The sequence below is a fragment of the Miscanthus floridulus genome, chromosome 7 (genome assembly GCF_019320115.1).
Source record: "Miscanthus floridulus cultivar M001 chromosome 7, ASM1932011v1, whole genome shotgun sequence".
NCBI lineage: Eukaryota > Viridiplantae > Streptophyta > Magnoliopsida > Poales > Poaceae > Miscanthus > Miscanthus floridulus.
The window spans coordinates 122,888,429-122,916,310 of NC_089586.1; the positions used below are offsets into that span (position 1 = coordinate 122,888,429).

General features: G+C 47.3%; 3 protein-coding genes across 3 annotated transcripts; 1 reads left to right on the forward strand and 2 right to left on the reverse strand.

Annotated features, from left to right (window-relative positions):
* Positions 1–8,284: 8,284 nt before the first annotated feature.
* LOC136467807 (uncharacterized) lies at positions 8,285–9,476 on the forward strand. Its single transcript, XM_066466594.1, has 2 exons — positions 8,285–8,922; positions 9,084–9,476. Exons 1-2 carry the CDS (start codon positions 8,463–8,465, stop codon positions 9,161–9,163), a joined length of 540 nt encoding a protein of 179 aa, XP_066322691.1. The 5' UTR covers positions 8,285–8,462; the 3' UTR covers positions 9,164–9,476.
* A 1,935-nt stretch (positions 9,477–11,411) lies between these two features.
* On the reverse strand, positions 11,412–15,704 carry LOC136467805 (bZIP transcription factor 23-like). The gene is made up of 4 exons (XM_066466593.1): positions 14,407–15,704; positions 13,897–13,968; positions 13,196–13,225; positions 11,412–11,942 (listed from the first exon to the last, which is right to left on the reverse strand). The coding sequence occupies exons 1-4, from the start codon at positions 15,259–15,261 to the stop codon at positions 11,862–11,864; spliced, it is 1,038 nt and encodes a 345-aa protein (XP_066322690.1). The 5' UTR covers positions 15,262–15,704; the 3' UTR covers positions 11,412–11,861.
* Positions 15,705–24,660: 8,956 nt separating this feature from the next.
* On the reverse strand, positions 24,661–26,663 carry LOC136467804 (putative mannan endo-1,4-beta-mannosidase 9). The gene is made up of 4 exons (XM_066466592.1): positions 26,197–26,663; positions 25,704–25,898; positions 25,269–25,600; positions 24,661–25,186 (listed from the first exon to the last, which is right to left on the reverse strand). The coding sequence occupies exons 1-4, from the start codon at positions 26,545–26,547 to the stop codon at positions 24,823–24,825; spliced, it is 1,242 nt and encodes a 413-aa protein (XP_066322689.1). The 5' UTR covers positions 26,548–26,663; the 3' UTR covers positions 24,661–24,822.
* Between the last annotated feature and the right edge of the window lie 1,219 nt (positions 26,664–27,882).

Here is a 27,882-nt window from a genome sequence, read left to right on the forward strand (position 1 = left end):
AGTTGCTCGCCAGATCTGGCTTCCACCTCGTTGGATCTGGCCAGTCTCCAACGTCGTCACGTGCAGGCGCCGTCGAATGGAGGAGAGGAGAGAGGGCGCCGCGGGAGACCTCCCCGTGCCCGCCATAGCTGGATGCCTGGATCCGGCCTCCCCGCGCAGCGACGTCGCCGGAGCTGGCGTCCCCGCGCCGTTCTAGCACCGTAGGGAGGAGAGAGGGCGCACCCCACCGAAGGGAGAGAGGCAGAGAGAGGGCGCACGTGGGCCGGCTGGGGCCAGCGCCGCCGTGCTCCTGGGGCCACCGCACCGTTGGAGGGTGAAGGCCGGGCGCCACATCTCAGAGACAAAGAGGGAGAGGGCCCGAGGGCGAGAGGGTCGGGCGCCGCATCTCAGAGACCGAGAGGGAGGGTCGGCCACGACATCTGGGAGAGGAGGGAGGAGCCTCGGGTGGGGGCTGTCATGGGAGAGAGAGCGAGGTGAGGGAGAGGGAGCGGCGAGTGAGGGGCATCGGGTGCGGTGCGGGGGCGTCGGGTGCGACTGAGGGAAGGGGCGACTGGGTGGGCGAGCGGGGAGTCCCGCTAATGTATGCGGGGCGCGGGCGGTTGGCAGGCTGGGCCGTCACCGGGCCGCGCGCTCTATAGCGGGCCGTGCCATGCCGGCCCACGTGCCTAGGGTAAGGCCCAGGCACAGCCTGCCCCTCCGGGCCGGGCCAGCCCGGGCCCGCTAGCCTCCATGCGGGGCCGTGCTCGTGTCGAGCCAAAAGGCCGGGCTTCGGGCTGTCGGGCCTCGGGCTGCATAGCCAGGTATACCAGCAGCAGACAACTGATCCGTGATGACCATTGGCCAACCACACCACGGGTCGTGCTGTCAGGTGGGGCCGTGCAGTCGCTGCGTGGAAAAGTCGCTCGGGCGGCCAGGCCCCTAGCGCTGCTGCGTGCATGAGACACCAGCACAACCGGAAAGCTTCGGGTATGAACGGCCTGACCCAGCATCATGTCGAACGGGAGCGCGGGAATCCGCGGCCCGACGGAAGCAGGTAGGGTAGTTTTCTTTTTTTTCTTATTCTTTTTTTCTTTTTTCCCTTTTTCTTTCTTTTCTTTTCTATTTCTTTTTTTCTTTACGTGCTTCATTTTTATTTTATTTCCTTTTCTTTTCTATTTCTATTTCTTTTCTTTTTTTGCCTTTTCTTTTTCTTTTCTTATTCTTCTCATTTCATTTCTTTTTTCTTTTCTTTTCTTTTTATATTTTATTTTATTATTTCTTTTCATTTTTATTTTTATTTTTTGAATTTTTTGTTTCTTTTACTTCTTTTTTGTTTTCTTTTCTTTTCTTATTTTTTTATTTCCTTCTTCATCTTTTTTTATTTTTTCGTTTCATGTGATTTTTCATTATATTTTTATTTTTTATTTTTTTACTTGTTGTATTTTTATTGCTTTTGCTATAATTAATTTATTATGTTTGTTTTATTTTATTTTATTCTTTTTCCTTTTCTCCTTTGTCTTTATGTTTTCTATGGATTTTTTATTTTTTATTTTTCTATTTTACCTTACTTAATGCGATGTTCTATGGTGTTTGCGATGTTCACGTGGTATATGATGTCATGTTCTGTGATGTTCATATAGTATACATACGATGTTCTATAATTTTTTATGACGTTCGCGTAATATACAATGTTGTTCTATTCTATGATGTTTACATTGTATACATGTGATGTTCTATTATGTTTTTGTGATGTCCACGTGTTATACATGTGATGTTCTGTGGTGTTTTTTTATGTTCACATGGTATACATGTGATGTTCTATGATGTATTTTATGAAGTTCGTGTAGTATATAATGTTATGTTCTATGATGTTTTTTGTGATGTTCATATAGTATTCATGTGATGCTCTATGTTTTTCTTGTGATGTTCATGTGTTATACATGCAATGTTCTGTAATGTTTTTTTATGTTCACGTGATATACATCAGATGTTCTGTTATTTTTTATGAATAAAAAAATATTTTCATTTTATATTATATTTTATTTTTATTTCTATATAATTAATTATTTTATGTTTTGTGATGCTCACATAGTATATATATATGATGTTCTGTGATATATTTTATGATGTTCTATGATGTATTTTGTGACGTTCACATACTATACATATGATGTTCTGTGTTATATTTAGTGATTTTATGTAATATGTATGCGATGTTCTATAATATATCTTATGGTGTTCACTTAGTATATATGTGATGTTCTATAGTATATTTAGGATATTTGAAAAGTAACCATGTGATGTTCTTTTGAAAATTTTCTCTATTATGTGTTTTTATTTATTTATTTCCTTATGCTTTATTTTATATTTTATTGTTTTTTATTTATGTTATATATTTATTTATTTTATGTGTATTATAATACCACTTTTATAAACCTAAAACCAGAATACTATTCTTCTACAGCGAGAACATTGTTCTTATGAAGAGAACATCATTTTTGCTTGATAAAAAAATGTTCTATCCTCATAAGATAAATGTTCGTTAATAAAAAATTATCTAAGTATATCCATTTGAGATTTTGTTTCGAATGATTTATTGTAAGAAACACGATGGTGCAATCAAAATTTATTTTGAATGTTTGGTTTAACAGTTATGAATTTTTTTTTTTAGTTCGTGCTACGTGAGGTGAGAGAGACATGGGTGAGGTGGGCCCTATCTGGCTAATTAACTGCCAACTTTGGAGAACTACGCGCTACCTGCATACAGACATGCGAGATGAGCGAGGCACGACGCAGAATCAAATTAGTGCGAAAAATATTTGCCAGGAACCATGCGTACGCGGGAAGCTATTGGCACGGTGTTTCCGTCCGATCGGCCGGACTCCAACACGGGCCACAGCACAACTGCGCAAGGATACCAAACCATCCATCCTCGACGAGACGACGACCACTACCGAATATAGGATATTTGCGGAGTGCCAGGGGCACTCAGCGAAGTTCTAAAAATACTCGACAAAAGATTTGCCTAGTGTTGCACTCGGCAAATAACACTTAGTAAATTTGTTAACGGCAAACGCTAGTTTGTAGAGTGTTTTATGTTGCCGAGTGTCAAAAAAAAACACTTGGCAAACTTTTTTCTAAAAAAATAAAAAAAAGCACGCCGGGAAGAAGAGAGGGCCCCACCACACCGTACCACCACCGCGCCACCAGCAAAGCCACCTCCTTGAGCCGCTCGCCACAGCGACATCGTCATCCGCGACCATCGCGGGCTCCTACTCCGCCACGCCGTTGAGCTGCGACACCCTCGTCGTGGCCACCTCTGCTCGTCGTCACTAGGAAGCCACGGTGTCGAGCCTCCACCGCCGTGCCATCCACCTCGACGAGCCTCGCCCAAGCCCGTCCTCACCAGCATCGCACGTCGCCCGTTCATTCCTCGTGGAGCTGCGAATGCCGACGAGCACGCCATCGGATCCGCCGCTCCTCCCTCCGCCACCACTACCACGCCCGTCACCGCCGGATTTGGAGAGGGAGGGCCGGGGGTCGGCGCAGCTGGATCCGGGAGAGGGAGGGAGGGCCGCGTCGACGAGGGAGGAGGGGAGGGCGGGCCACGCCGGCGAAGGAGGGGAGGGCGGGCCGCACCGACGAGAATGGAGGGGAGGGCGGGCCGCGCCGGCGAGGGAGGAGGGGAGGGCAGGCCGCACCGACGCCGGAGAGGGAGGAGGGGAGGGCGGGGCCGCGCTGGCGCCGAGAGGGAGGAGGGGGCGGCGCGTGCGCGTGCACGGAGAAGGGGAGGGGGCGTGCGAACACGGCGTGGGGAGAAGTGGAGGGGGCTGCGCGGGGAGAAGGGTAGGGCCGGTTAAAAAGAGTTTTTGTTTTCTTTGCCGAGTGTCCTAGATCTGGACACTCAGCAAATTTTATTTCCATTTTTTTCTTCTCCTTTTTTCTAAATTTTTTTTTTCTTTGTCGAATGTCCTAGATCTGAGGACTCGCAAAGTTTTTTTTTCATTTTTTTCTTCTTCTTCTTTCTCAGAAAAAATATTTTTTTCTTTTGCCGAGTGTCCTAAATCTAGACACTTAGGAAAGTTTTTTTTTCTTCTCTTTTTTTCCTAGAATTTTTTTTACTTCTTTGCCGAGTATAAAAAAAACACTCGATAAACCTCATCTTTGCCGAGTGTTTTTTTTACACTCGGCAAATCTCTTTTTAACTGACTGTTTTTTTTTGTCGAGTGCTTTTAGCGTAGCACTCGACAAAAAACTTGTTTGCTAAGTGTCCGAGAGAATACACTCGACGAATATAAAAACACTCGACAAATTTAACGTTTGCCACATTGGACAGGAGATCACCACAGTCTACTGCACGTAGACTAGTACGGTACGGTGTACTACGGGCTAGCCTATGGTAGACGCAGACCGATGCATGCATACTTCTCTGCAGGAATGTCCAGCAGATGCTGCTATCGCCGCCGCGTCGGTGAGCGAGAATTCGCATCGCAATCTCACCGCTGGATCAGTTCAAAGCTTACGTGCATGTGAATTCTTGACGGGGAAAGCCGTAAAAAGGGATTAAGGGACGAGCCCTAGACGCTTTCCACTCGCGTAAGCGGCCGTTGACCCGCCGTCGATTGAGAGATCCCAATATCCCATCCGTCGAGCGTGCGCCGATTCGCCGAACGGTGCAAGGTGACCTCAGACGGAATGGGGTTAGGAATATCTTTCGGCCGAAGGCAAGCGGGAACGGAGAAGCTTTTGGCGTGCTCTAGCGGGCGATCAGATAGCGTTACAAGTTAACGGCACGTTCGCTTGATCGTAAACGATCGTAAATTTTTAGCCAGAATAGTATTTTTATCTCACATCAAACCAGCCAGTAGTGATAATCCACAATCGTATACGATCGTTTTAGCCTAAGCAGAACATGTTGTAAAAGTGCACGGGGCGGCCGCCGCCGCTGATTCTTTTTTATGACCTTCCACGTCGGGGTCGGCGTGGAAGGGCCCGATCGTGGTGACCATTCACGCACTGACGACCTGCGTATACAAATACTGCAAGGGAGAGAGAGGGAGATTGCTAGTGTGCTGCTGAAGTCATGTTTCTCCATTGCTACTGTCCTTTTTTAAAACATATCACTAGCGCTAGTTGGTATAGAATTGACGATGTGTTTACATCCTGCTTTTGTGACATGTTCAGATATGCAAGTAGTAGTAGTCAACCTGGAGATCGGAGATTTTGACATGTTCAAGCGTTCAGGGCTTGATTATCGAGATGAATTCCATTCCATAAGACTCTGTCCATTCAGGTTGGCTACTGGAGAACTAGCGAGGTGCGTAGTGATCAATACGGCCGTAATGCATTGACCATTGACATAAAACGTACTGCCCCTGTTTCCGGGTCACTACTACTACTCGTACTCCAGTTTCCAACCGAGGTCAAGTCTTCTCGGGAACGACAAAATCAGTACTGCTCTATCGAAGGTGATGTCATGGACTCATACTCCCTAGGCCTGGTTTAGATGCCATCTAAATTTCAAGTTTTTTCGCTCTTTCTTCATCACATCAATTTTTAGCCGCTTGCATGAAGTATTAAATGTAGGTAAAAAAAATAATTAATTACACAGTTTAGTTGGAAATCACGAGATGAATCTTTTGAGCCTAGTTGGTCCACGATTGTACAGTATTTGTCAAATAAGACGAAAGTAGTACTATTTATCGGGTTCACTTTTTTTTTTTTTGTAAAGTGAACGAGGCCTAGTCCTAGTTCCGTCCTGTATTTTCTGTCAGAGTCAGCTTTCTTCCAGGAAACTCTGTTATCGTCTCAGGATTTCAGCCTTTCAGGAAGAAGAAGCTAAGGCGCCAAATTAACTATTCTGATCTGATGCATACACTTCTACTCCTAAGTTGTAAAGAAAACAATTGAAACAGGTCATCTAGACACTAGATATGGATATATACATCTGCAAACGACGATAATAATAACCGATCAATGCTCTGGGGTTGGAAGCTCTCGAATGAAAAATCTAGAGTATTCTACAAAACCTTACCTGTGATTCTGTGAACAATCCAGAGAGGTTCGAATTAATGTCCTGTTTGCTTGAACTACTTATCAGTCATAGTACAATGTTTTTCTCTTACAATAAAACAGCATCAGACGGCTTATCAGCCGCAGAAACCATCATCCGAACAGAGCGTAACACACAGAAAACAAATCTAGAGTAGTATTTCAGATTCATAACTCCTCCATGTATTTTTGTCATTATTAAATCCTTCTTTAATTTGACAGGCGAAATCAGACTTTTCTTTCGGTTCAGACTAGTACTACACATACAAACAATCAGGAAAGTATTTATATAGTTTAGTTTTGAGACTTGATTATTCTGCAGAGCAGATGGTAGTTCATCTAGGCTTAACCACCTCGTCCCTGTGCTCCCAACAGGAAAGCAGTGATAAGAGCATATGCGTATCTTGGCCTGCCAATGCCATGGGATGCCACCATTAGAGAAAAAAAAACCGCAATTATTGAAACGTGACGTTGTCGTTCTCATTATATTGCGTTTGGTCTTTCTCCCTCGATGAGTTGCTAGCTACTACTTGCCTGGCCAAGGAAACGACGATCCAGCAAAAGACAACTTGCTTATATAATAATTATAATTATTGTACTCATATATCCCGTACCAATATATACTTTTTTTTATATATATATGCTACCGGTTGTTGTAAGCCCATGATGTAGTGGAGTTGGAGACAGTCTTCCGCGAAATTAGACTCGTACTAATCAAATCACAAATATGGAGAACGACTTGACTTGCTTAGTTGCTTCTAGAAGTAATTGGTTCTGATCATCATCAGACTGCATCACACGGTTTGAGTTTATGCATAGAAACTCTGAAGGATTTCTCTTGCTTTTGCTGATGAAAAAGACGGTTCAGACTTCAGAGAATTCCTGGACGTTGGAAGTCCAGTTGCTTAATTTCCATGTTAACCGCCGTCTGCAAGGCTGAGAGTCTGAGAGCTCAAGCGACGCAAAGCATGCCGTGCAGTTTATGGCATGTCACTGTCCACGGCACGCTACAGAGATCTGATTCGCTGATCTACTTGGGGCAAAGTTTGCCAGTTTTGCTCCAACACTGCACCGCGACGCAGCTTGTCTTTGCGTGCTTTGCTTCCATATTTGTACTGCCCAAAAGGAGCGCCGTCAGAGGTTCAGGAGAAAAAAGGCAGACAGGACCTCATGCAAAACGCGATGCAGAACGCCAAGTTGTTTTTCCATTGCGATTTTTTTTTTCAAAAAAATATATTTTCGAAAATTACCAAACGCATCATTAGCCTGATGCAAATCACGGCTCGCATCAGTGGTCAGTCACAATCCGTGACCGATAACCGTAATTTCGCAGGTCATGCATGAATCTGGGCGAAATCGATTGAGATACTTCGTTTGTGTGGTCTGAATCTCATTCTGATCATTACTTAGCCCGGACTGAAACAATCTTCAGTGAAGATATTCGTATGCGGTGATATATCGACCTGCAGATATTTCTGCGATCTTGTCTCGAGATTGCGATTGATGGCGAGGTGCAATAAGAGAACAGAACTTGTTGATATATGTACTGCGTGCGTAATCATGGAGGACTCGATTGGCAGATCGATCGATCCATTCTTTACTCTGCAAGCAAGTCTCAACGACGCCTCACGCACATGATCACGTCGCTAGCGCCGGAAAAGCTGCCATTCACCCTCTCCACTGTCAAGGACCGGTAGCAGTTACCGCCCTACTTACCGCGTGTCCTAGCTTGCTGTCGCCTGTCGCCTTTTTCCACTCACCAACTGCTCCATCAAAGCGTGCCGGACCTAGTTAAACTAGGTTCGTGTGCTATACACCGCGAGATTAAGATCTGAACTAAAACCGTTCGAATTTGCTTGCAAATTCATGCCTGGCATTGGTCATGTTGCGAAGGGTAGATCGCCACGAAAAGGAAAAAAAATGTTGCGAAGGGTAATTTTGGTACGTACTGGAGCTCAAAATGGAACGTTACCAAGAGGTGGTTGAACCATAATGTGTGCCTGCACGGCTGGATCGACGAAGGTTTCCAATTTGTACAAGAAAAAACTCAAACAGAAATGACATTTATATAACCATAAGTGTCAGCGCAAAATTTGTTGCCGTCCTTTTCTCATCCCTGCCATCCTCTCCCGTGACCGAAGTAAATGCCTAATAATTACCCTTGCTGCCTTCCAGTTCAAAAAAATCCACCGTTCGATTCGAGGAAGGTACGATCTCTCTATATATACGGCTCGTTACGTCGGCAGACGTCACGCGGCTGACCGCGCCCGCATCCGCTACGCCAACGCAGCGACGGAGGGGAGGGATAAAATCCGCCGCGGCCGCCTCCACCCACCTCGAAGCTCGCTTCTCCAAGTCCCCCCTTCGCCTTGCGAGGGGGCGGAGGGGAGGTGGGAGGGTATACGGCAGCAGTGCCCCCGACCCCCGTGGCCATGGAGAAGGCGGGGCAACGCCATCTTATCGGCGGCGGCGCCGGGAAGAAGGTGGGGCCTGCCGCGGCGCCCGCGCTGGGGCTGCAGAAGCAGAACTCGTGGTCGCCGGACATCGAGCGCGACGAGGCGTGGGAGCGCCGGCGCCGGGGCATGCGCCGCGGAGGCACATCGTTGCGGCGCGTCCGGAGCGTCACAGACGACGACCTCGACGAGCTCCGCGGGTGCATCGATCTGGGGTTCGGCTTCGAGCCGGCCCCCGCCGGCTCCGGCTCCGGGTGCGCGGCGTGCGGCTGCGCCGGGAGGAACCGCCTCCTGGAGACGCTGCCCGCGCTCGACCTCTACTACGCCGTCCACGGCGGAGCGGGCGGTGCGGAGGGATTGACGTGCTCGTGCGGTGCCGCGTCGGAGGTATCCTCCGAAGAGTCGCCGCTCGGCAGCCCCATGTCCATACTCTCTCTAGGTAATCTCCGGCGTGCTCGCATCTAACCTGATAGTACAGTACTTTTTTCGCTGTGCGAGGTTTTGTTGTATGCAATTAACCTCTTATGTGTCGATCCAAATGCAACGGGATTTGGACGTGATTATAGTTTCGATATCTATCTGACCCGTTCGTTCATGCAGGCGACCCGCCGGAGACGGTGAAGATGCGGCTGAAGCAGTGGGCGCAGGTGGTTGCGCTGTCCACGCTCAGCCGCCACTGAGCTCTCGGAGACGGCGGCGCCCATAGCCGCCGCTACCCGCTACCTTGCATTGGGAGGAGAGAAAATCAATCATTCGAGATGCAGAACAGCAAAAGGAAGGAATCCCCAGTCGCCGATCGCCTCGAGGAATTTATGTTTGGTTTGGTGGGGCGCCGCCTTCCACCTTATCTTGGACTGCTAAACAACTTTGTTTCAAACATCATGCCTAATTACTTTGGTTAATTATTAATCCTCTTGCTTCCTTAATCCGTATTAGCTTTTAATCTCCATGTATGTATATGATTCCTATCAAGAGGCAGATTAATTTTCATCATCCCAAATGATTGGTGCGCTATCTTTCTCTACTACACTGCGGATAACGGCCATAGGTGAATACGCACACATGTTTTTCTCTCTGTTTTTTTTAACCGAATGCTTCATAGTATATCCTTTCTCAGTTTCAACTTTGATACAAACCTGTGGTCAATTCAGAGTTGAAATCTGTTCTCAATCTATAGTCTTACAGATCAAGAGCAAGGAGACGAATTTTCAAGAATAAATTGGATCTGTAATCGGTTGGGAGAGTTGTCTTGGTTCTGCAGATCAAAAAGACATTTTCATCAAAACCAGCAGAGGTGCAAAGAAATTCCTCCGTGTGGTTGATCGGTTGGGAAAATTGCCGTTAGGTTGTTGATGCAGCTGCCACATCCATGTGCTGCGCGTTGCGTTGTGTTGCTGAGAATTGTTTGTTGCGAGTGAGACGACAGGCTGTGGTCCGTCTGGACGAATGGGAAAGAGAAGAGGGTGTCTGGAGTTTGGCTGCCCCTTTCTGTCGTTTCGGTGCAGCGAAGCTGTCTTTTAGCTGCTGCGGCGCTCGTCTAGTCGTCTCCCTTCTTCGCTCCGCGCCATGCTCGCTGTCCATGTCACGTTGAGCTGCTGCCGACTGCAAGAGCCAACAGGGCAGGGAGGAGTGTGGGGGTGCGCACGGCTGCATCACGGTAGCCGCTGGCCAGTAACGCACCTCGTTTGTGCAAGGTCCCGTCGTCCGCTAACCACTTCAGCTTTTCTGAGCCGCACCGGAGTCCACTTAGGGCCCACTGTTAAAATTCAGGGTATTAGGATGTCACGTCATGTGTCATACGAGTCTCTCATACGGGTTTTTTTATACTAATAAAAAAAACAAATTACATAATCCGTCGTCAATCCACGAGACGAACCTTTTAAACCTAATTAATTCATCATTAACACATATGTTACTGTAGCACCACATTGTTAAATTATGGATTAATTAGGTTTAAAAGGTTCATCTCGTAAATTAGTCGTAAACTATAAAATTAGTTATTTTTTAGTCTATATTTAATACTCTATGTATGTGTCCAAAATCTTCAATGGGATAGGGAGTAAACTTTAGTTTAGGAACTAAACTAAGGTCTTAGTGCTGTGCGCCGTGCAGGCCGTGGCTCCTCTTTAATGGCAAAGGGCATTGACACTTGCAAGCAATACGGGTGCAGTACCGCAGTCTGTTGAACTGCACTGTTTGGCCCTGGTCCAGCACCTGCCTAATCAACTAATGAAGTACAGACAACAATGTGGTTACAGCGCTAATGCGTTCTCATCTTGCATAATTCAGAGTAACCTCGAGCCAGCGCTGATGGACTGGAGGAGCGAGCGACGGTTCCTCTGTAGTCTGTACCCGAGGCGTACGGCGTCTTCAGCTTGTGTCGTCTGCACCGTACCGGAATGCAGCAGGCGTCCTCAGGACCGATTTCCGGTTCGAAGGAATCCGGAGGAATCTGGAGGTTGAGAGAGTGAACAGTGTTCTCAGTCCGGCACAGTTTATTTCCGGCTGGTTTCCTGACCAGCCGGGGAGATGCAGGGCTCCTCGATGCATTTACACGGGCCTAGATGGCCAACTGATCTGACAGATGCCTCCGACACTGCACGTGTCTAGACGGCGAGTCCTGTTAATTGCGATTAGGACGGCCACGACAGCGAACATGGCACGCCTGCGTGTCCCACTGTTGGCCAGCCGAACCGCTACACGAGCTCCCGGCCAAGCACACCACACGAACTCACAGGGACCATGCATAGGTTTGTAGCATCGTATGATTGAAGGCACTCACTGATTCCCTTCCAATCAAAGCACAACAAAAGCGACGCGACCGGCGAGCAGCGAGCATCTCCGACGATGCCCGGAATGGAGTTGCAGACTCTCATCTGTCATACACCCTGCCAATTTGGTTGCAAAATCTGGGTGGCAAACCAAACATCTTCAACTGATAAGTATACAGCAAGATACTCCTTTCTTAAGCAATGTCTATAGGTTTGGGCACAACGGACACCTGCAGTTCTAAAGTCTACATCATAAACAGATTGGTTTTACAAAGCACAAGGACTGATGATACAGTCATATGGTATCACACCAAACCAGAAAGCCTGAAGAAGCAGTATGGAGTATAAGCACTCTACCGGGTCAATAAACTAACCGGACTGAATCTACATATAAACCCTCTATTCGACCGAACATTTTTTGCAAATGGCCAAAACCTATTAGGTGAAAATCACAGGCAATCTATCCGCCTATGGGACTGAAGCTCTGGATTAATGGCTATGTCAACAAGGGCAACTCTGGCCATTGTGTGTTCATCTTCACCTACTATATACTCCATACACTCCTTCACGAGTGATATTGCTAGGTACAGCCGTACAGATCTACAGCTTACCACGGACCTGTCAATGTCCTTCGCAGACAAATTCTCTTTGCCGTGGGTCCAACTTGCCGTCTCATTCTCTCCAGGACCTGCAACAACCATCAAAACATTGTTATGTTTGAGCAAACAGGATCTGAGGTATGCTTTTCTGTACAGAAGTAGTGATTCGGTAATAACAGCAGTGGTCTAATCCTTTTTCCTTTTTTAGCAAAACATAATTATGTAAATTGAAACTTGCAAGAGTCAGAACATGAAGTTCTATACAAAACAAATAAATAGTGGTTTACCATGCATAAAAAACAAAGGGTGTCTCCAGAAGAGTTCATACTGATTAGTCAACAGGGGGGACAGTCCACAACAAAAAAAGCTAAATAAAATTGGCCACGAATCTCATGGAATGTCAGATAGAGCAACATCCACTGATTTTTTTTTAATCAAGTAAAATCCATAACCGTGAAACTTTACTATGCATAATTTTGAAATGAAGCTAGGAAGATGCAATTGCCCATCAATCTTATTGGTCTCATTTCTCATAACATCAGCACACCCACGACAGTTACTACACAGACATTTTTTTAACATCCGGTGGTAAAATAGGAGCTGCATATTTTCTTGGCCGTTCAGTTTTCTTAGATCAGCATAAGATCACAAATAGACAGTACAACTATTCAAATAGTGGGAAGAGCTTGAGCAAAACATTGACAAAAACATAGGTAACTTTACAAGACAACATTAGTATCAACAGGCAAACTGCATACAGAAAAGCACAGACTGCATGGCGACAACAGTTGTGGAAGTTGGCCAATCAATTTAGAGAATTCTGAAATCATTTAACCAGCTTAAATGCCACCACCTTAGCCCCAGTTGTAGGAAAAATACAATTAACCACATCCACATCGGTTCTGGCCTTAATCATTTTTGAGTTTCCATACAGCTTTAGTCAAATATGAGCATGATAGACTGATAGTTTGAACGCAGAACTCTCTGGATATCAGTAGCTGTCAATGGACTATAACATTTCTCATATGAACCAAGTCACGGAAACCACAAGTTTAGAAAACTTCTATTTTATTCAACAATAATAGTTTAGGTTTCAAACCATCCATTTCCAATCAAGTAAACAAAAGAGGCAAAGTGATATGATCATTGAGCTATACTATATTCATGATGTTGATAGGGTTGACTGTAATACTTCATGACAAGGGAATCAACAGATTATAGAATTGCTATTGTAGAAAACAATTTTGTTTACATCAACCAAGTTCGCTGCTAGTAATGAAACGAAAGAGGCTATACATGTAACCAGAGCAAAAGTAGCCTCTTCAAAATGGGAAGAAATTACCTCATTCTTTTGCTTCTCCAACATTTCGACCTGCAAATTAGAAAAGATAGTCGGTTACTAAACAAACATATGTGAAGATTGCGATCGCACTACACAGAAAATAGTCAGACAAGAGGCTGCAAAGCTCACATGTTCTAGTTCAACGGAAATATTATTGACAATAAGCTATATTAACATGAATCAGAATCGAAGAAGATTTCATAGAAAGCAGGCAAGCGACTAGTCATAAATGGCAGTTATAACAATTCTTTGGCTGGTATACTAATTTAAGAGGAAATTACAGAGGAAAAGGACAACTCTTATGAACGAGATGCACACTAAAGTTCTATGGTTCTTTAATATGATGGACTTTGAATGCATTTCACTTTGTCAAATGCTCTATGGTGATTATCATTAAAATTATCATCACAAAAGTGCTCCATAGTTCCTTTTGCTGAAAACTAAATGTACTATGGTGATCGGCAAAAAATAAAAATAAGAAAATGATAACTTGACCTTTTGAAAACCTAATAAAGTAAATAATGTACAAGTATTGATAAAAAAGATGTGACAATGTGCTAAAGTACATAAGGTTCTCTGGAATCCCAAACAGTCCCAATTTCAAGTATGGATATTAATTAAACTATTTCAGAAGAAATACTTTCATAAGTTGATATAAATGCGACCCAAGAAATAAAAATGCAAACATTGTATGAGCATACCTGCTTCTTCTCCAATTCATCGTTCAGCTCTTTAAGTTTTGCCACCTCAGCTTCCAGCTCCATTATATATGCCTGGGAAATATTACAAAGTACAATTATGTCTAAAAATCGACAGTAGTTTTAGAAGCCTGAGAGAAAAGAGACTAGATTCATTCAAAAATAGCTTTCACTTAGATTCCTACATCCTACATCTCCAAGACATCAGCACTTCAGCAGTTTATATTATTATTTTGCAAATAATTGATAAGTTCCTATGATTATAGTCTTATTATACCAATGTAGCATAACTATTACTATACACACTATTAAGTCACAAATTCTAGTTTATTTCAAGCAAATCTGATGCAAAAGAATTGCCATAGTGAGATTTTCTCAACACCGTTCTTACAATACTTAACATGTTGAGGAAAAATAAAACATACAGTAAACATTAAACTTACACTGGTACACGTGTCAGTATAACTGTTACTAGTAAGCAGGAAACTAATGTACTTACAGACAGAACATTACCTGTTTCCTCTGACGCGACCTCGCGGCCGACTCCCGGTTCTTGATCATCCGGCGCTGCCTCCTCTCAACCACCTTCTCCATGGCTGGTGGCTTCCTTGCCCTCAAACCACCACCGAAAACGTACGGAACCGGTGATGGCGACAGAGATGACAACCCGCTGGCCGTCACCGGCCGCGGCGATACCGTCGGGGCCGCAGGGCCACCTCCCTGCTGCTGACCGACAGCCCCCGACACCAACCCATTCCCGAATTGCAGCGGAGGCATCAAGGGAGCAAACACATTGCCATGGGGAAACAGCATTGGCGGCTGCGGAGGAGGAGGCGGGCACACCGGCGCCGGCGGTACAGGCGGCGGCGCCGTCATGTCCTCCCTCACCACACCGGCGCGGACGAGGAACTCCTCCAGCGTGATCTCCCCGAGCGTGGGCTGCCGCTGGGCCGGCGTGGGCGGCGCCGCAGCCTCGGCGGGCGCGGCGGAGGGTCCTTCGCCGACGCACATGAGGTCCCGCCAGACCTCGTCGACGGTCTTCTGGCTGAGCGTGCGGGGGAGGCTGAGCGAGCCCTGGCGCTGGATGGACGACGCCCGCGCGGCGTGGTCCGCCGCCGCCGACGCGTTGGCGGCCGCGGCCGCGGCCGCGGCCGCGATGTTGTGTATCTCCTCCGCCGACCAGATGCTGCGGAGGAGCTCGTCCATGTTCATGGACCCGAAGTCCTTGGCGGCCCCGCCGAGCGAGCTCTGGAACTCGTCGAACGTGAGCGAGTACACCGACCCCTGCCGAGCCAGCGGGAGCGGCGTCATCGGCGGCAGGTGCTCCGGCTCCTGCTGCCGCTTCCCGCTTCCTCCCGGGAAATTCATCCCTGATTCGCGTCGGTCAGCAAACTCAACCCAATCGACGCTTCGAAAGAGCCCTCTCAAGCACGCGCACGCCCAGAGGCCGAACGGAGCCGCCAATCAGGTGAGCTCAGAGCAGGGGTTAGGCGGAGTAGAGTGGCTTAGCGACAGGAGATACCAGAATTAGCGAGGGGAATTCCGTGGATCAAGAGGAATTTGGTGGGAGAAACCTGAGAAGCGAGGTGGAAGACGCGCGTTGGTGTCTGGCCGCGGGTGCGGGAGGTCAAGACCGTGGCGGCGAGGCGAGGCCGGGAGGAATGGGTGGACAGGTGTCGCTCCCGAGGAGCCGTGTGGGGGCGTTTAAAACGCCCGCCAGGCCCGAGGCCGCGACGAAATCTCAACGGAGTTGAGTGCGCGCCGGGTAATAAAGTACTAGCCCCCCCTTTGGGCTTTGGCCTCGCGCACGCCGCGCCTTGTTTAGATGCAAAAAGTTTTGCAAAATAGCTACCGTAGCGTTTTCGTTGTTATTTGGCAAATAGTGTCCAATCATAGTCTAATTAGGCTTAAAAGATTCGTCTCGTGAATTTCGTCTAAACTGTGTAATTAGTTTTATTTTTTATTTATATTTAATGTTTCATGCATGCGTCCAAAGATTCGATGTGACGGAAAATGTGAAAAATTTTGCAAATTTTTTTGCAAACTAAACTGGACCTAAGATCTCACGCCTGCCCACCGGCCACCGCTGATTCGGTGGGTGATTCCTCTTGTCGTGCTGGGACTAGGGCTGCGATGATCGAATTGCCGGCGGGGCCGGCATGTCAGCGAGTCACAAGATCTGCTGGGTGCAGCGCGCGGGTGGGACAAGGCTTTTTTTCTTCCAGCTCCCGTTCGTTGGACAGAACATGGTGTGGTGTGGTGGTGGGCCCCGCCGCTCCGGAGCGCGCAACGTGGCGGCCTCCGCACGATGCTGACGGGCTGCCCAATGGGGGCGCGCAAGGTGGGAGCATCTGGGCGCGCGCAAGGTGGGATGCCTAAACGCGGACACATTTCGTCAGGGAACCACTTTTTTAAGTTATCACAAGAGATCTTTGTTTAGGCGTGATTTCTATACTGGGCCAAGTGCCAACGAGCAATTTGTACCTGGCGAGACTCTTTGCTTGCCGCTTAGAGCATCCGCAGTGGGAGGGTCGAAGCCGGTGCGATACAATAAATGTTAAGATGGAACCCGGTTCTATACGCTGCAACCATGGTTCAATGAAGGACCGGCTCCTTCTCATGGAACCTGGGTTGAAGAAATAAAGAACTCTTTCCTCGCATTGCTGCTCGCGCAAAGGAGAGGAGGGTACAGTTGATTTTGGGCCCATGTATGGACTTATGCTGGGTTCGATACATTGCTGATAGAAGAACATGTGACGTCTGATCAGTTGTGGGCTCCGGTTAAAACCCAAGGACGGGTTGAAACACTGTGGACGCTCTTAGAGCAGCCCCGACGCACCAACATAGCCACTAGCTCTAACCTTTCATGTAGACTTAAAGCTCTATGTAATAGGTAGGTGGTTTCGCAGAGTATCAGAGTAACCTATATGGAGTAGTCTGCAGAGATATATAGCAATTGCCCAAACTAACAAAAGATTGGAGCACCCTTGTTATAGAAGAGAAACGCTGCCTGACTGCCTCAAAAGCGCTAGCCTGTGCTTGTTGTCATGATACCTTTGAAAGAGACCCGCTCTGAGAAGTGCAAGGAGGAGGTCTGGCTAGCGTTGGGTGGGTTAGGCCTTCCCCAACGTGATAGTGTGGCGGAGGCTGGTGGTCAGAAGCTCCTACGGCTTAGTCTGACACATGACACATAGCAGAAGTACTGGTTCCTATCGAGAGCTTTGGGTGCAGATAAGGAAAAAGCTATCCCGTTCGTTTGATGGTTTTAGTCAGGACTTATCAGTCAGCTAATCTTGTTTTTCTCTCATAATAAATTAGCACCAGTCGAGCTTATCAGCCTAGAAACTAACCAGCGAATATGCTGAATATTGAATGGAGTATTGCTTCGTTTCATCTCTTGCATAGGTGGAAGTCTACTTCTATCTAGGCTAATGATTCTTAGCCTGTTCGATTGGTCGTAAACGATCGTAAATTTTCAGCCAGAACAGTATTTTTCTCTCACATCAAACCAGTCAATAATAATAATTTACGATCATATACGATCGTTTCTGCCCCAGCCAAACAGATTGTCTATCTGCTTGCATTGGGGAAGCCCTTAGTAGCCTAGTGTTTTTTCATGCCTACGTGTTTTTCAACTTTTTTTTGTTGAAGCTGACGATGGTGTGTGCTTGCATTGTTGTTGCCCTTACCCCTCTAGGTTCAAATGCCACTATTTAATCATGAAGCCAAGCCGATTTTCTTCCAAACTGGAAAATACAGAAAAACGTAATAGATTTAGTGGACATTTTAACACTAGTCACTGCCGAAGATGGCTTCTTTACCGAGTGTCCCAGACTTTGCCGAGTGTTTTTTATTGGACACTCGGTAAAAAGGTTGTTTGCCGAGTGCCAGAGAGAAAGCACTCAGCAAAAAAGGTGGTTTGCCGAGTGCCGAACACTCGGCAAAAAATAACACTCGGCAAAAGTGAAAAAAAAATATGATTTGTCGAGTGTCAAAAAGTAACACTCAGCAAAGGAGCCTCTTTGCCGAGTGTCAGGAGAAGACACTCGGCGAAGGAGTCTCTTTGCCGAGTGTCAGGACCTATGGCACTCGGCAAAGATTTTTTTAAAAAAAATAAAAAAAAACTCTTTACCAAGTGTCTGGCCAGACAGCACTCGACAAAGAATTAAAAAAAATAAAAAAACTTTGCCGAGTGCCAGATCGGGGGCACTCGGCAAAGAGGGGATTTAACCTCCTGGCCTAGCCGGCCCACACACCGCACGCACGCACACATGCACGCCCGCGCCCGTGCCAGCCCTGCCGCCGCCCCCACCCCCGTCGTTGCCCACGCCGCCCCCCGCGCCGCGCCGCCGGAATAGGAGGAGAAAGAGAGGAGGAGGAGGAGAGGAGGAAGAATGAGGAAGAGGAGGAGGAGGAGGAAGAAGGAGGAAGGAGGAAGAAGAAGGAGGCGCCAGCCCCGCCGCCGCCCCGCCCGTGCCAGCGCCAGCCGCGCCCGTGCCGTCGCCGTCCGCGCCCGCACTGTCCCCGGTGCTTCCCCAGCCGTCGCCTTGTCCACCGGCGCCCTGGCCCCTTCACCACCGCCGCCCTACGACGCCCACTAGGTATGCCCTACCGTCGTCGTCATCGTCGTAGTATTACTAGTAGTTGCGGTAGTAGTAGTGGTAGAGTAGCAGTGGTGGTAGTCGTAGGAGTGGTTGTGACATTGTTATATATATGTGGTTGGATATAATCTTGTGCATGTCGACCATCATGTCGTTCATATATATGTGCATGTCGGCCATCGTGCCATTGGTTTTCTTGCAGGTTTTGAAAACCTCACCGTGTAGGGGAGGTGCTGCCGAAATTTTGTATTGACAGTTTTATGTTTCTTTTTTTAGAGAAGAGTCCGTCGGAGCGGAGCCGGAGTACCTCGGCGACCCCAATCGCCTTCCTCGCCGTTGCGGGTCTGCCTGCACCGCGTTGCCTCGCCACTGCACCGACCCACCACGGCCCCGCTAGCCTGACTCCACCGTCACCCTAGGTATAACCCCTCTTTCTGTATCATGATCGTAGATCACGTAACCTAGTTAGGCGTCTCCCGTTCGAAAGAGATATGGTTGAAAATATGCAGATATTTCTATATCTAAAACCATATCTATTTTGAATTGTCCACATTTTTTGGACAGCCCACGGATGCGTAGGTGGGGTTAGTTTCTATGGTCTGCTCCGATCCGAGACAGATTTTCGGCATCATCTCCCTGTTGTTCTCTGAATACACACTCTCTCTGGAAAGACGTGTATTTGGAGAACAGCAGGGAGGTGCTGCCGAAATTCTGTCTTAGATAGGAGTAGAGCATGGAAACTAACCCCACATACGTATCCTCACGTGGGATTAGGACATATCATCACCTATTAGATAGTAGGAACGTCGTGTAGATGCAATTGATGTTTGTATTACTCGTCGCTGTATATGTTAGAGGATGGAGGACCGTGAGTGGATGTACACGGGCCACGCAAGTTAGGGTCAGGTCACCAATGAATGGATCGACAAGACCGATGCTTTCTTGGAACGGACATTTGGCGTTTGAAAGCTCTAGTTTGGTTTTGGTGAATTGATGAAACCCTAAGTACTAACCTAGTTTATCAAATGATCATGAGATAGGTAGCACACTTCAAGTGGAGAAGCTAATGAAGATCATAGCATGACAATGGTGATGGCATGGTGATGATCAAGGGCTTAAACTTGAAAAGAAGAAAGAGAAAAACAAAAAGCTCAAGGCAAATGTATAATTTGTAGGAGCTATTTTGTTTTAAGTGATCAAAACACTTAGAAAGTGTGATCACATTTAGGTTTGATAGCCGTACTATTAAGAGGGGTGAAACTCGTATCGGAATGCGGTTATCAAAGTGCCACTAGATGCTCTAACTCATTGCATATGCATTTAGGATCTAGTGGAGTGCTAACACCCTTTAAAACATTTGTGAAAATATGCTAACACATGTGCACAAAGTGATACACTTGGTAGTTAGCACATTTGAGCAAGGGTGAAGAAGACAGAGGAGATGCCAGCGTCGATCAAGTGACCGGACGCTGGATCTGAATGCACCGGACGCTGACTGCCTATGTTCGGTCACGCTGACCTGGTGGTACAGTGGCTAGGATACTCCACCGGACGCTGGGTTATGTCCGATCGAGGTGGACCGAACGCGTCTGGTCGAGGAAAAACGGATTTGGACCCTTACTGTACTCGACCGGACGCTGAGGCTCCAGGGTCCGGTCAGTTCTGCCGGAGCGTCCGGTCAGCACTTAGCCGTTGTGATATGACGATTCAGTTTTAACTCAGAATGACACGTGACATAAACTAGTGGACCAGACGCTGAGTCTAGGGTCCGGTCAGTATGACTGGAGCGTCTGGTCAGAGCGCAGTGTGCCCAATAAAGGGGTATAACGGCTCTATTTCGTGGGGGGTTCTATTTAAGCCCCTTGGCCAGCTATGGCTCATATCTTTGGCCATTTTCATTGACATAGCAACCTTGTGAGCTTAGCCAAAGCCCTCCCACTCATCTCTATTATTGATTCATCATCGTAGTGAGATTGGGAGTGAATCCAAGTGCATTGCTTGAGTGTTTGCATCTAGAGGCACTTGTTGTTCGTGTTTCGCTGCGGATTTCGCTTGTTACTCTTGGTGGTTGCCGCCACCTAGATGGCTTGGAGCAGCGAGGATCGTTGAGCGGAGGGTGGTGATTATCTCCGGCTCCGATCGTGGTGATTGTGAGGGGTTCTTGACCTTTCCCCGACAGAGCACCAAAAGGTACTGTAATGGATTGCTCGTGGCTTGTGTGATCCTCATCTTGTGTTGGTTGAGTGGCACCCTATTGAGGGTTTGGCGTGTGAAGCCAATTAGCGTGTGAACCTCCAAGTGAGTGAATCGCCACAACGAGAACTAGCTTGCCGGCAAGCAAATGAACCTCGGCAAAAATCATTGTGTTCATCTTTGATTCCGAGGTGATTGATCTTCATTGTTATTCATCCTTGTGATTGATTGGTTTATTCATCTTCACGGCGGTATTATCTTCTTGATCACTCTCTTTACATTATCGCAAACTAGTTGACAAGCTTTTTAGTGTAGCTAGTTGTGAGAGCTTGCTTGCTTGATTAGTGTGGCTCTTTAGTTAGCCTTTGAGAGCACACTAACATAGAGTAGTATCATAGCTATTGTGTGAATAGATACTATCTAAACTAGAATTGTGGTAGGTGGCTTGTATTTTGAGTAGGCTAGCGCAACACTTGCTTCGCCTCATAATTATCTAACCATTTTGTTAAGTGTTGTTATAGAAATTTTTATTAGGCTATTCACCCCCCCCTCTAGCCATTAGGACCTTTCAGCGTGGCTGCTAAAGGAGCGAGTAAAATTTGTTGTCCCTGCTGTAAATGTGCAAACAGCAAAAGACAAATGAAGAAGGTCATGGGGGAACATCTTTGGAAGAATGGATTTACGGCAGACTATATCCGGTGGGTCTATAATGGTGAAGCCGATCGTATGAGACAGAAGGTGGTGAGACCACGCGTCGAGGATTATGATGCTGATGCCGGGGTAGCAGACATGTTAAATGACTATCACGAGGCATAGTTTGCTGAAGGATGTACGTAGGAGGAGCCAGAGGCAACCGCAAAGGCGTTCTATGACATGTTTGCCATGGCACAGAAACCTCTTCACGGCCAGACAAAGGTTTCTCAACTGGATGCCATTGGACGCATAATGGCGTTAAAGTCTCAGTATAGCCTGAGTCGAGACTCCTTCGATGGTATGTTGACAGTTATTGGCAGCCTGCTTCCAGAGGGTCACCTTCTGCCAAAGAGCATGCATGAGTCACAGGAACTCCTTTGTGCACTTAAGATGCCGTATGAGCAGATATATGCTTACCCGAAGGGGTGCGTCCTATTTAGGAAAGAATACGTGAAAGCAAAGTATTGTCCAAAGTGTAAATCCTCTAGGTTCCTAGAGGTAGATTCTGGTGATGGCCAGAAGAGGCAGCTTGATATTCCTGTGACAATCCTACGACACCTTCCGTTCATACCGAGGATCCAACAGCTATACATGACCGAGGAATCCGCAAAACAGATGATATGGCACAAAAATGGCAAACGATACAATCCTGACTAGATGGTACATGCATCCGATGGTGAAGCATGGACCCACTTTGATGGCATTCATCATAAGAAAGCTAAAGAGGCTTGTAATGTACGTGTTGCACTGGCAACAGATAGGTTCAATCCTTATGGAATGATGGCTGCCCCATACACATGTTGGCCCGTGTTCGTTATCCTCCTCAATCTCCCCCCCCCCCCGACGTATGCTTTCAATGACAGAACATATTCTTGTCGTTGATAATTCCTGGACACCCGGGGAATAATATGAGTGTGTTCATGGAGCCTGTGATTGATGAATTGGTCCGTGCTTGGGAGGAAGGGGTATGGACATACGACCGAGCTACAAAGAAAAACTTCAAAATGCATGTTTGGTACCACTACTCCCTGCATGACTTCCTAGTGTATGGGATATTCTGCGTCTGGTGTGTTCACGAGAAGTTTCCATGTCTAGTATGCAATGAAGGTCTAAGGTTCATTTGGTTGCAGAAGGGTGATAAGTATTCATCGTTCGACAAACATCGGCAATTCCTTCCTCTTGGCCATGCATTCAGACGAGACATCAAGAACTTTATGAAAGGTGTCATAGTGATAGACCCTGCACCACCGATAATGACTGGTGCCGTGGTTCGTGAACAGATAAATGGTCTCATGGTCAATCTAGAAGGTGGTTTTGTGGGATATGGAGAGCAACATATGTGGACTCATAAGTCAGGCTTGACTTGGCTCTCCTATTTTGATGACCTTCTCCTTCCACATAACATTGATGTAATGCACACTAAAAATGCATTTGCTATGGCCCACATGGCTCCCCTATTTTGATGACATTCTCATAAGTCGAGCTTGACTCGGCTCCCCTATTTCTCACAGTCGGCGTCACATGGTGGCCAGCCTTGCTCCATCTTCAAGGCATTTGCTATGGCCCACAAGGGCAAGGCGACGCCCGACGTCGACTACAATCCGGAGGACGGGCCCGAGGCGTACAGCAATGCGACCATCCACAACCGCCTTAGTGAGTACACATCGATGGCAAGGGAGGTCCATGTGTCAGAGTACGATCCGAGCACCGAGGACCTTGATGGAGAAGTCGTCATGAGGGTGGGAGGAGACAAGAAGCATGGGCGGTACTGGATTGGCGATGGCGCAATTGACTCGGCCACTACTCTTAGTCTCTCCTAGATTCGAGCAAGCAGCACGAGTAGGAGCCCGGCCATACGACCTTGGTAGGACACTTCACACCACCGGGTGGAGGCACTCGAGGTTATTCCTAGTTTATTCGTCGTTCATTGATTTTTTCATACCTTTCCTTTGCATTGTAACATTGGGGTGAATATATTGTAGGCATAGCTAGAATAAGAGAGGAGGATACGGGAGCAGATGCAGGCGAAGATGGAGAGGGTGGAGGTTGAGCGGAAGGGCGAGCAACGGAGGATGGAGGAGATTCTTCAGTACATGCAAAGTCTTGGCGCCGCTACGGGTGTAGCTCCGCCACCTTCGCTATTCGCTCCACCTCCACCTCCTCACTATTCTACTCCTGTGAGTATAAATATTTTAGTTTGTATGTTCATGCTTACGGTCAAACCTAGTCGAGTATGAAAGTTTTATTCATGTATGGTATATATTTATCTTGTCTCACACATACAATCTCTTCTTCTTTGTGCAGAATTAATCGACGGCATCGAACGATCCTCATGCTTCAGCGAATCCTTCACCAAATCAGTGACGATACTTGTGGTTGTTAATGATACTTCTATTTGCAATTGTGGTTGACGATGATGGAGCACTTGGATTGCTTGTGAACTTATTTGTAATATATTGTAAGACATGTGACGTTTGTGATATATATGTGGTGTTGGTGATATATATGTGGTGTTGGTGATATATATGTGATGTTGGTGATGTTTGTTATATATATCTTATGTTTGTTTGGATGGGATGTAAAAAATAAATAAAAAAGGTTGTTTTCAGTCACTTTGCCGAGTGCAATGGCCATGACACTCGATAAACATCACAGATTTGCCGAGTGCCACGGTCCAGGCACTCGGCAAAGGTCTCCACTTTGCCGAGTGTCTTGTCGGCGACACTCGGTAAAGTGGCCGCCTTTGCCGAGTGTCTAAGTCAATGGCGCTCGGCAAATCGGGTGCCTTTGTCGAGTGCTTGACCTTGACACTCGGCAAAGCCACCGTCACGGCCACTTTTCTTTGCCGAGTGTCGGATTGGCACTCGGCAAAGCCTTTGCCGAGTGTCCGATAAAGTGCACTCGACAAAGAGGTCTTTATCGATAAACTATTTACCGAGCGCCATTTGCCGAGTGTAACACTCGGCAAAGAAGCCGTCTCCGGTAGTGAGTAGAGATTTGAGGGTTGATTATGTCAACCCTAACTAATATCGTGAAAATGATTGCTAAGATCAGTTACCTTTCATATTTAATTTCTAGTCATCTTCTGTTTATTTCTCCCTTCGAAGATTTGGACGTATTAAGTGTCTCTAGAGTCTTTCTTAAATTTACTCTCTAAATCATCACTTAGAGAGTTATTTAAATAAAAAAATATTTTCTCTAACTTTCCAACCTTTTTTTCTTATATATGTTATGTGCTCTAGAATTCGATAATAGAGGATGACAATATTTAAAGATCTAGTTAACAAAACCTTTAGTTATTTTTCGCTAAAATACCTATTTCTACAAATTAAGAAGAATATAAGGAGGCTCGTAGAATGACTCTAAATCATTAGAGCACATCAATTGGCCCGTGGCTCTTGAATTACAGTTACAACGTGCGTGTTGGCATGAACCAGTACGACTAGGACACCTGGTTGAGGCCGGTGATCCGGGCGCACTCCTGGCTGACGACGGCGGCCGTGGACGGGCTGCGGTCGAGCACGACGTCGTATCCGTCGGTCCAGCTCTCCATCCCGGGCACCATCACCTGCCAGAAGAGGCCCCCCGCGAGCGGGCCTCCCGCGCTCGCCGACGCGTAGATCGCGTCGTACACCCTGCGGAAGTAGGCGTCCCGCAAGGACACCGTGTAGCCGTTGGACCGCGCGGACCAGCCGAACTCCGCCACCAGCAGCGGCTTCCGCAGCACCGCCGCGGCGTCGCCGGCGTGCGACGCCATCCACCGCCGCATGAACGCCACCTGCGCGTCGTTGCTCGCGCCGGGCACCCTGCACCGGACCGGTACGGTAGCCGTTCTCAGCGCGGTCGCCGTGCATTCACGCATGTACCTTGAGTGTCGTTAGAACTTACCATTGGTCGGGGTAGGAGTGGATCGTGGCGAAGTCGATGCCGGGGATGAGGTTGTTGGAGATGAAGTCGGTGCCGACGGTGTAGCCGCCCGGGTTGAAGTTGTGCTTGCGGTCAGGCGTGGACTCGCCGTAGAAGCCTTCGAGCCCGATCTCCAGCATGTGGTTGGGATCCACGGACTTGGCGTAGCCGGCCATCTCCGTGATCCACGCCTGCAGAGTCTTCCCGGAGAGGTCGCTCTGGCAGCGAGGCTCGTTCATGAGCTCCCACGCGAAGATGGTCGGGTCGTCCTTGTACGCCACTCCGGTGATCTTGTTCACTCGAGTGAGGACCGCCTGTGAATGTGGGCACACAGAATGGTGCATCAGGTGTCTTGAGATAAATGCTATAGTGCATATGATTATTTACACATTATGGACTATGGAGTGGTGGACGGGCCTTGACATGGTTCTTGTAGAACCCTTTGGTCACGCTATTTGTGAAGAAGTCATCATCAGAATTCAGGTTGTGCCCCTGGTCCCTTGCCCACTGCACGTACTGCTTCTTCCCGCCGTACCCATCCCAGTTGTTCACCAGGCTCAGAATCAAATGGATCCTGCGCTTCTTTGCTTCGGATATCACATAGTCCAGACCCTGAGAGAGTTATACAGAGAGAACATGATGTTACTGTTTTTTTTTACAACAACATGATGTTACTTTATTACCATCGTGGATACTATATCTGTCAATGTTGGCAAACTGAAGAAAAATTTCAGAGCACAATAATGCACAAAATCCATTCATCCATGCATATATATAGCATACAAAAATCAGAGCCGAAAAGCCGAAATATATAGAAGGAGAGCAATTAAGTTGCTATATATGTAAATAATAACATGATATAACTTGATTGAGCTAATAGTTCGACCGCCGTCCGATACGACATACATACCCTGAACACCTCCTCGTTGTACACCCCGGGCGACACCTGCAGCGCCCGGTAGCCCCCGTCGCTGAACGCCCACGTCCGCACCAGCGTGGCGCCGACGCGGGCCGCCTCATCCAGCGCGGCCGTCGCCTTGCTCCGGTCGGCCGGGTCCGACGCCATGTACATGAGCCAGTACGCGTTGAACCCGTTCGAGTAGAACGGCCGCCCACCTAGCGTGAAGCGCGTCCCGCTCGCCTTGGCAAAGGCAGCGGCGTTGTTGTCGTCCTCGCCGGCGCCGTCGCCGGTTCGCACGAATGCGGCAGCCGCTAGGGCCACGACGGCCAAACCCAACAAGATCGCCCGTCTGCTCGCCATTGTGTCTGTGTGTATATACAAGCTAACAAGCCAACGTTTACGATGATCGATCGACAAGATGCAATCTTGCAACGTTATCGTCGATCAGTGTTCGTTTAATTTTGCACATGTGGGTATCTAGCACTTGTGCATAGGAGTGCGCTTATATAGTAACGGCGATACATCGTGCCACGGCTAAGGCCTAGGGCAGAGGCGGGACGCCATGACGATACATGCTTGCGAGAGTTGCGACCTTTGCGTGCGGTGCGTGCATAGGTCGTTGCCTCTTGGAGTCCCGTCTTGATTAGCAATTTAGCATGCATGCATCATGGCACGAAACTACTAACTGCGTGGCGTAGTGGGTGTGCGTGGGGAGACTAGGAGACGGCGGGCCGTTTGGTTGGAGGAAGATGAAAGGATGTTCCAATGTCCCATGCTGCTCAAAAAAGAACTCATGATCAAGCCTTTGTCAAGAAAATTTACCAGCTCCTTTTGATGAGTTCCTTTTTTTGCCCTCGGTGGGTGCCTCTGGGGGACTTTTAGTTGCTTGGAAAGCTGTGTTATTCTCTGGTACTCTTAAATTTGCTAACAGCACTACCTTGGCTATCAGTTTCCCTCCAGACTTAATGATAACGATTGGACCTTGATGAACGTCTATGGACCCTGTGTCACAGAAGGAAAAAGGGAGTTCACTAATTGACTCAAAACTGTACAGATTTCTCAGAATGAAGATTGGATCATCCTTGGAGACTTTAACCTCTACGGATATCCTGAAAATAGAAACAGGGAAGGAGCAGATGTGAATGAGATGTTCATGTTTAATAGCACCATTAGTCATCTGAGATTAACTGATATTCCTCTCCAAGGGAGAAAATTTACTTGGTCCAACATGCAAAACCCCCCTCTCCTGGAAAAACTTGATTGGATGTTTACCAATAACAGTTAGACACTCACCTATCCTGAAACCACCTGTAAAGCTCTAGCAATGGAAGTCTCTGACCATAGTCCTTTGATCATCTCAATTTCAACTGATATTCCGAAAGCTCATATCTTCAGATTTGAAAATTTTTGGTTGCTTAAGAATGATTTTCAAGCCCTATTGAATGAAAACTGGTCTGCCTCTCCTCACCTGACAGACAAAGCTAGAATTATCACGAGCAAATTCAAGGATCTAAGAGGAGCCCTCAAAGTTTGGAGTTCTAGTCTTTCCAACCTTAAGACTAGCATTGCAAACATCTCTACAACTCTGCAGTTTCTGGAAACTTTGGAGGAATATAGAGATCTGAGTCTACAAGAATGGAACTTCATATGTATCTTAAGAGGAAAGCTATTGGCATTACTTGAACAACAGAGAAT

What these genes read in the sequence shown, in the direction of transcription:
- LOC136467807 (XM_066466594.1), top strand. Translation starts at nt 8,463, where the DNA reads ATGGAGAAGGCGGGGCAACGCCATCTTATCGGCGGCGGCGCCGGGAAG. An exon ending in CATGTCCATACTCTCTCTAG is followed by an intron (nt 8,923 to 9,083) that starts GTAATCTCCGGC and finishes TCGTTCATGCAG; the next exon opens with GCGACCCGCCGGAGACGGTG.
- LOC136467804 (XM_066466592.1), bottom strand. Translation starts at nt 26,547, where the DNA reads ATGGCGAGCAGACGGGCGATCTTGTTGGGTTTGGCCGTCGTGGCCCTA. An exon ending in ACAACGAGGAGGTGTTCAGG is followed by an intron (nt 25,899 to 26,196) that starts GTATGTATGTCG and finishes TAACTCTCTCAG; the next exon opens with GGTCTGGACTATGTGATATC. An exon ending in TCTACAAGAACCATGTCAAG is followed by an intron (nt 25,601 to 25,703) that starts GCCCGTCCACCA and finishes CCACATTCACAG; the next exon opens with GCGGTCCTCACTCGAGTGAA.
- LOC136467805 (XM_066466593.1), bottom strand. Translation starts at nt 15,261, where the DNA reads ATGAATTTCCCGGGAGGAAGCGGGAAGCGGCAGCAGGAGCCGGAGCAC. An exon ending in GGTCGCGTCAGAGGAAACAG is followed by an intron (nt 13,969 to 14,406) that starts GTAATGTTCTGT and finishes AATATTTCCCAG; the next exon opens with GCATATATAATGGAGCTGGA. An exon ending in ATGAATTGGAGAAGAAGCAG is followed by an intron (nt 13,226 to 13,896) that starts GTATGCTCATAC and finishes TCTAATTTGCAG; the next exon opens with GTCGAAATGTTGGAGAAGCA.